Source organism: Anabrus simplex, chromosome 14 (genome assembly GCF_040414725.1).
Source record: "Anabrus simplex isolate iqAnaSimp1 chromosome 14, ASM4041472v1, whole genome shotgun sequence".
Lineage (NCBI taxonomy): Eukaryota > Metazoa > Arthropoda > Insecta > Orthoptera > Tettigoniidae > Anabrus > Anabrus simplex.
This window is the reverse complement of record NC_090278.1, coordinates 81,976,221-81,985,041: the sequence shown is the minus strand read 5'-3', so window position 1 is coordinate 81,985,041 and position 8,821 is coordinate 81,976,221. Positions and strand designations below refer to the sequence as shown.

At 38.7% G+C, this 8,821-nt stretch overlaps 1 protein-coding gene across 1 annotated transcript in view; it reads right to left on the bottom strand.

The window, feature by feature from the left end:
* Window positions 1-2,779: 2,779 nt before the first annotated feature.
* LOC136885304 (Fanconi anemia group A protein homolog) overlaps window positions 2,780-8,821 on the bottom strand; it is a 124,146-nt gene continuing 118,104 nt past the window's right edge. The window contains exon 22 of the mRNA XM_068230340.1: window positions 2,780-5,012. Within this exon, the coding sequence (XP_068086441.1) occupies window positions 4,251-5,012 (762 nt within the window). The 3' untranslated portion in view covers window positions 2,780-4,250. The remainder of the gene's footprint in view (window positions 5,013-8,821) is intronic.

Genomic DNA, 8,821 nt, shown 5'->3' with positions numbered 1-8,821 from the left:
TGTTCTTCGTTTCATTTCTCTTCATAAAATTAATCATCAAGTCTTGGCTAACCTTCAAATCCGAGACACTGATTCCATGTGCAGCTGTAAAATACAGCATTTCATAAGAAATGGTATATCCAACGTTGTGTAACAAAATCACATATATAAGCAGATTCTTCCCTACTTTCAGAAACTTGCCGCTTTTTGGACCGCGATATGCTTTGAGAGACTTGTTGGTCGCTTGACATGCACTTCTCCGTTACCGCGGCAGCGCATGTTGCATTCGGACACTGAATACCAGCGGCCCACTGCCCTATTCCCGTATGTTTCGGTGTAACTGATCACTGTGAGTTTATATGATGCAGTATTAGTAGAATACTTGCTCACTGTGGACTAAACAAACAATTTTGAGATCGAAGAAAATGCATGTCCTGTACCCGAAACACTCATAAAATATGTCTTGTACCAGACTGGAAAAGAGGGTCACTAGTCACTTCTGCACTGATTCTCTCATGGTTTTGCAATAGGAACTAGTTGACATCTTTATTTTGAAATGCATCTGGGACTGCGTGATGGATGTGTGAAGAAGTGGGTGCATCAAATACGTGAACATTTATTTTTCTCCACTTTGGACCTAAAAATATTGGGGTGTGTAAATTATGCAAAGGCGTCAATTATGCGAGAAAATACGGTATTGTATAAAATATTTTTGGAAGTATCCTGCGAAAGATCAAAAATTGCCACTTCCAGTAATAACATCGAGAAGTTGAAAGAACCTGCTTTTTATGTTTAATGAAATGCAGAAACAAGTTGGATTTTGAAGGTAACTTACAACAACAATAATAATAATAACAAAATTAATTTACAGTGTTTGGCCTTCGCTGATGACTTAGCAGTGTTGTCCAATAACAGACAGGAAGCGATTGCATCCATTGAAATACTCCATGAAATTTCATCCAGAATACTCCAGACCTTGTATCAGAAAACTCACTACATGGAAGGATCTCTTCGGTACCTAGATGGACAACCAATGAAAACCGAATATGGCAAAATATCCCACGTGTCTAAATTCAGATACCCGAGAGAAATCATCCAACCTTCAGGACTCAATCGTGAAGCAAACGACGAAAGGGTCTCTAAACTGCAAAGAGCATACATACTCACTTGGAGCAGATATAATAAAAAATCTACATCCCAAAATGCAAAATTAAGATGTTATAACACTCACAATTTCATCAATAATCAAGAAAATACAAGATGCTTAAAAGCGAGAATTCTCATAGCCTGTCACCGACTGTCGGCTGTCACCTGTCAGCTGAGAAACTACGAGAATTCTCAGGGCTCATCCTCCATATGGCACATCAGATAATTAATCTGCATATAAACGTTGAAATACTTTGTCGTCACATAGGGCATGATGCTACGGGCGTGCCATCTTGTACAATGGTTCTCAGAGCGTATGAACACCCATGTATATATGAAGTTCCATGGCTACAAAGACCATATAATTTAAAAAATATATCGACACTAAAATTACAATCCCTCTACTCTATGACATGATTGAAAGCAGTTAAAATGATAGCCAACAGATAGCACAACAAGCTACAAACAATGTCCATGTGTAAAAACAAAAATCTACAGGGTCAGTCAACAACCGGTGGCCGCAGATGGAGATCTCCAGAACCAGTCATCAATGTGTTAAGAACGAAAGACACAAAATCAAAATACTTCAAGAGACACACAAATAACCACCAGACTACAGACCAAATTTAATAAAAAGAGCTAAGGCAAGGGTGTTTACAACTGAAGAAAGGAGGGCAGCATCTCTCTGAATGAAGAAATATTGGGCTGAGAAGAAAGCAAAAAATCCTCTGTATAATTGACTAGAGTGATCCAATGTAGGCCACAAAATATAAAATAAAATATGCATAACAGAATAAATTGCTGAGCTCTATCTCATTCTGTTCACTGATGAGGCTAGGTCCCATCAACACAGTTATGTTAAATACTGATACTGGAATTTTAAAATAAATGATCACCGAGGAGATCTCACAATGAATCACATAATTTGCCACACACTAATGCTGAGCGACAAAAGAGGTTCAGGGAACATCAACAAGTGGGGGGCAGAGAAGCGTGTGCGGCTGTCATCGACAGACTACCTCCGTTATATGATTGGAACTTTCAACCTAATCAATACCGTTATTTATTATAAGGTACTTGAAATATTTTAAGGGATCATTGGAGTCATCAATACGGAAAATGAAGTTAATAAATTGTGATACCTCTGTTATAGTCAATCGACATGAATCGACTGTAAAAATGGATGTCGTGGAAGATAGGAAAACTTAAAAGGGTCCACCTTTTCAATACAAAAATGTTATAGTTTATTTATAACATGTATTTGCACTTGGAACTAGTTTCGACGCTGTTTGGCGTCATCATCAGCCAAAATGTGGGAAATAGGCCAGCATGTAGGCATTTATATTACACAAGGCGTTACATTAAACAATAAACATCTTACAAGGAGATAAAAACAGGGACGAATATAGAAACAAATGAATCGTTGAGAAAGCAAAAGTTATACATATTAAAAATAACCTTAACCACACATCTTGCAGTGCGAAAATATTCTTCTTGAATGATTCCTGAATATAAAACACACGCGCACACATTTCTGAAGAGCCAGCAGGCAGGACAAAGTAAAGTGAAACCTTAAGAGTTCTTCTGAGAAGAGTGGACGGTGTTGTTAGAACTATAGTTTAATTTGTAATCAGTTTGTAATAATTCTGTTTAATTTAATTCATTATTTGTCTTGAACAATGATAACCATAACATTACAGTCAATGTATACTTTCAGAAGCTAGCTGCTACATGAGTTATCACATCAAAAAGCCTGTATTTCCGTATTTCTCCGAATCCAAGATGACTTTTTTTTCTCAGAATCTCATGTGAAAAATCAAGAATAGTCTTGCCTTCACGGTGTAACAGTAATGAACACCACTTGCAGCTACGACAGTGATCATGCTGCTTCTTTTAAAGCCCTGCGTGCGGGCACGCGTACAATACTCATTGACCAACAACGTCCACGTCTTTATTACACAGTGCTAGCCGCGGCAACCGGTTGTACAGTGCCTGTGTGTAACGTCACTGGTTCTCGGGATATAGTGAAGAGAGAATGATATTCTATTAGCCTCTACAAAAAGGTTTCTCAAATCTGCAGAATGGTATCAAAACATGTGAGCCTTCGAATTCTTAGAAAGGCCACGGCTACTCGGTGGCAGAGTAATAACACGTCTACTGCATCTGACACTTAGTAAAATTAACAGTTTTATACACAGCAGGAATATTTTCATGATGGATCGTCATATTGTAGATACGTGGCACAGGCATTGCCAGCAAATTTTCAATGGGTTCTCGTCGACCTGATGATGCCAATTTTAAGTTTGTGCACCTGCAGGAAAATAGAGCATAAGCCTAACTACTAACTAAAGCCAATGTTTGGCATAGTGTGAAGACAAAAATAGCTTCAAAAAATGCATACTGTACAAAAAATGCATTCAGTGGCCCGCAACAAGAACCCTTCCAGGAAGTTGAAGATGAAATTGTGAGGTGTGTACACGAAAAACGCAAGGGCAGAATGGCCATACCACTGTGCACTAAAGTTGTTGACCATCAACGTCCCCGTCGTCATTATTATTATTATTATTATTATTATTATTATTATTATTATTATAAGCGAGACGTGCATCTAATGGCAGCTGGTTGTACCTGACGCTTAGTAAAAGTAACAGGTCCTGATGGATCGCCTATTGTAGACACGTGGAACAAGTACTGCCGGCAAATTTTTAACGAGTTCTCTTCAATACTATGATGCCAATTTTAAGTTAATGGTTATTAAACCTACGGAAATAAAGAATAATTGTGCGGCTGCAAGAAAATACAGCATAACTAAAGCGGCGTTGGCGTGAAGACAGTCTAAAAATGCTAATTGTAAAAGAAAGGCATTCATATGATTTTACAAAGCACAAAGCTTGATTTAATTTTTTTTTAAGGAAAAACTGGGGGTTGTCTTGCATTCAGGGTCATCTTGGATTTGGAGAAATGTGGTATTTGACAGTGAGTCTAGTATTGAAGTTCGAGTATGGTAAAGCGTGGGCTCTTGCTGTCGTCAGATCAAGAGTATATTATGTTGCACTGCCCATGCAGCTCCAACTCTGTCCATGAGAAACTCGTAGACTGCTCACCCTGTAGTAAAACAACACTGATTACTCCCATGATATTTCACTATGTGACTTAATGCTTTGTGATACGTTGTTTATAAAGCTGGAATTCAGGAGGTTCAGATCTTGTCCATCACTGTGTGCACTATACCTAGCATTCAGTTTATACCAGAGCTTAGTCGAGCTTATAGCGTTCATCCACACTGTACGACACAACCTGAGAGTCTGACATACCAGAGGAGTGATATTCAATGTTCTTAGACGTTCTGCCGGTAGGCTTGCCAATATAATTGTCACACCAATAGCTGTAGCTGCTTGAGAACAATCTGACAGACCACAAAAAGGAGAAACCAAGTCAATCTTAAAAAATGAATTCAATATTTCTAACACTTTATAGTTGGCTAACAACTCTTCTAAAACATACGAGAAAGAATACTCTTTGGGTATCTTCCTAAGATTTGTAACGGTTAAATCTTCACCAAGAAACTCGGCTTTGAGCTGGTTTTCAATAAAGAGATTCCCAAAATGTATTAACTTGAAGAAGAGAATCCAGTTGGTAACAGAATGTGGAAGGTAATCTTCTAATGTCTCATATTTGGAAGTGTGGGTATTCCACAAGAGAATTGCCAACTCCCACGGCTCACTGTTAGCAACTACCCTCTCCAGTTTGTCCGAATAGTGTCTGGTAGCATCCTGACCACTCGGAGACAACAAAACACTGATGAGCTGCCGCAGTCTTGAGATAGAGTTATCACCTCTGTCAGAAATGCTAGTTGATAAGATTGCTTGAAGACAGTGAGCGTGAGCCTGCAACAAAGAAACACATGTTAAATTTAATCACTTTGGTATATTTACAGGAGACTCAACAAAAAGAACACAGGAATTACCATATTTACATATAATACTGTACAATGCCTGACAAAAAAATTGAAACACCCAGAAGAAATGGTCGGATGTCAATGTAACTTGTACAACTTATAAATCTCATTTTTGTCCCTATTGGCAATATTATCATGAACAGAATCTTACTATATATATAAATGTATGTATGTATGTATGTATGTATGTATGTATGTATGTATGTATGTATGTATGTATGTATGTATGTATGTATGTATGTATGTATGTATTTATGTAAATGAAACATTTCCTCCTAAACCACAGGAGTAATTTCAATCAAATTTTGAACACTTATTATTTGCTATCTGGAGATGAGCACTGTGGGGGTAAGCCATCTCTAGTCCCCTTCGGAGTGAGGGGTTGGGGATCAGGTATAAAAATAATCAAAAATAGTGTTGAATCCATAGTTTTCAGGTTTGCTGAGGTGAACAGAAACACTTCAAATTTTTAAAAATCCAAGTTCAGCCCCCTTTGTGGTGGGGGGCGAAGGGGGGAATGAGATATAAAAATAATCGAAAATAGTGTCGAATCTATAACTTTAGGGGTTGCTGAGATGAATAGTAACACTCCGAATTTTTTAGTTAATGTTCAGCCCCCTTTGCAGTGGGGGGCGAGGGGGCAGTGTGATATAAAAATAATTGAAAATAGTGTCGAATCCATAGTTTTCGGGGTCACTTAGATAAATAGTAACACTCCGGTTTTTTTAAAAGTCAAAGTTCAGCTCTCTCTGCGGTGGAGAGGGGGGCAAGGGGAAACTAAGATATAAAAATCTATCTATCTATCTTCAATCTATATATAAAAATGGATTATGTGTGTTAATGTCACATCTTCTCCTAAACCACTGGAGTAATTTCAATCAAATTTTGGACACTTATTATTTGCTATTTGGAGAAGAGCATGGTGGGGGTAAGCCATCTCTAGCCTCCTTATGGGAGGGGGGGGTCAGGAAGGTTAGGTACAAAAATAATCGAAAATACTGTCAAATCCTTAGTTTTGAGATTGCTGAGGTGAATAGTGACACTCGAATTTTTTATAAGTCCAAGTTCAGCCCCCTTTGTGGTGTGGGGAGAAGGGGGAGTGAGTTATAAAAATAATCAAAAATAGTGTTGAATCCATAGTTTTCAGGTTCAGTGAAATGAATAGTAACACTCCGAATTTTTTACAATCAAAGTTCAGCCCCCTTTGCGGTGGAGGACGAGGGGGCAGTGAGTTATAAAAATAATCTAAAATAGTGTTGAATCCATAACTTTCGGGGTAGCTGAGATAAATAGTAACACTCCGGATTTTTTTTTTGTCAAAGTTTAGCCCTCTTTGTGATGGGGGCGGGGGGAGTAGGGGAGTGAGACATAAAATAATCGAAAATAATATTGAATCCATAGTTTTTGGGGTCACTGAGATGAATGGTGACACTCTGGACGAGTGATATATAAAAGTAATCAAAAATAGTGTTGAATCCATAGTTTAGAGCCTCCTAGGTGAATAGTAACAATCCGGATATTTCTAAAGTCCAAGTTCAGCCCGCTTTTTGGTGAGGGCGAGGGGGGAGTGAGATATTAAAGTTCAGGCCCCTTTGGCATAGGGAGAGAGAAAGAGTGAAATAATAAAATGACCCAAACATTGGAGATTATGGATGTATGTGTGTATTTTCCAGCATAGCTGTCAACTAAATTTGGTACAAATATTTCTTACTATCTGTGAAAAATGTTGCTGGGGCAAGACACCCCGGAAACCTCCACGGGAGAAGGTGAAATATAAATAGAGCTAAAAACGACCGATATTATTGTCGAATCTATAGTTTTGAGGACTACTGGACCGATTTAAACCAATCTTGCTACACATATGACGTACAGTACTTTCAGAAGACTAACCACGTGGGGGTAAGACACCGCTGGCACCCTTACTGGTAGGGAGTGAGGAGTGAGAAAAAAGAGTAATCGAAAATAGTGTTGAATCCATAGTTTTCGGGCTCGCTGAGATGATAGTGACACTCCGAATGTTTTAAAGTCCAAGTTCAACTCCCTTTGGCATTGTAGGTGAGTAAAGGTGAAAAAGAACATTTCCAAAAGGACCGAGATAATGAACGTATGTCTGTATGTTCCAGCATAGCTCTCTATCAATATTGGCACAAGTATGACTTACTATCTGGAAAAAAAATACTGTGGGGGTAAGAGACCCCAAACCTCCTAGGGTAGGGATGAAATGTAAAAATAATTGAAAACGACCAATATTTGAGTCTAATGCATAGTGTTCAGGGTCGCTGAGATTAATTGTGACACTCTGGATGCCGTTTAAGACAAAGTTCAGTCCTAATCAGCAGAGGGGGTGAGAACGAGTGAAGAAAGAAAATAAGCAAATTATCTCAAAATAATTTATTCTATTGTACCTCCTATTCAATACATGTATTGTACGACCTATTCAATACATGTATTGAATAGGTGGTACAATAGAATAAATTATTTTGAGATAATTTGCTTATAGTCAGCTTCAATACGGACCAACCATGAGAAATGTCTCCTGCAAGAAAGAAAATGTTGAAAGTGACCGAGTTTACCGACGTATGTGTATATGTTCTAGCATACCTCCCAACCAAACATGGTACATATATGAATTACCTGGATCCGTGGTAGAGTGTCGGCCTCCGAATCCCAAGATAGCGGGTTCAAACCCGGCAGAGGTAGTCGGATTTTTGAAGGGCGGAAAAAAGTCCATTCAACACTCCATGTCGTACGATGTCGGCATGTAAAAGATCCCTGGTGATACATTTGGTATTTACCCGACAAAATTAATTAAATCTCAGCCATAGACGCCCAAGAGAGATTGGTCTGCCATCTAGCGGACCTAGAGTAAAACGGAACGTCGAAATTGACGAGCAGACAGCCAGATGGCGTCAAATCGAAATGTCTGCACACGGTAGCTGAGGCCATACGATTATTATTATTATTATTATTATTTACCTGGAAGAATTACTAGAGGGGTACGATACAGCTGGCACTGTTAGCGGTGGAATTGAATTATAAAAAAATACGGTTAAGAGGGGTGAAATAATAAAATAATAAACTACAAATATTAATGTGCAATCCATAGTTTTCAGGGTCCCTGAGGTGAATAATGACACACCAGATGTCTTTGAAGTCCATGTTCGGCCATGAGGATGAGAAGAGGAGAGAAGGAAAATATTCAAACCTAGGGAAATTACGCATTTATGTATGATTCTTCCAGCATAGCCCTCATATAGTGTTGGTACAAATATGACTTACTATCTGAAATAAATACTGTTGGAGGAAAACACCCCTAGCACTCCTAGGGGAGGAAGTGAAATATAAAAATAAACGAAAACGACTGATATCAAAGTTGAATCCATTGTTTATGAGGTCGCTGAGTTGAACTGTGACACTCTGGATGCTGGTTAAATCGTACTTCAGCCGCAATCAGATTGGAGGTTAGGAAGCGGTGAAAATGAATGTAAAAATGACCAAGATTATAGATGTATGTTCCAGAATAGCTCTCAACGAAACTTGGCATACATAGGACCATCAGGTGAAAAGAAAAACCTGTGCAGATGGAACATCCCAAGCCCCGCTAAGGTTGGGGAATGGGAGGGGATGAAATGTAAAAATAATGGAAAATAACCTATATTAATGTCATCTGACTCCTTGGCTGAATGGTTAGCCTAGCGGCCTTCTATTCAGTGGGTCCTGGGTTTGATTCCCGGCCGG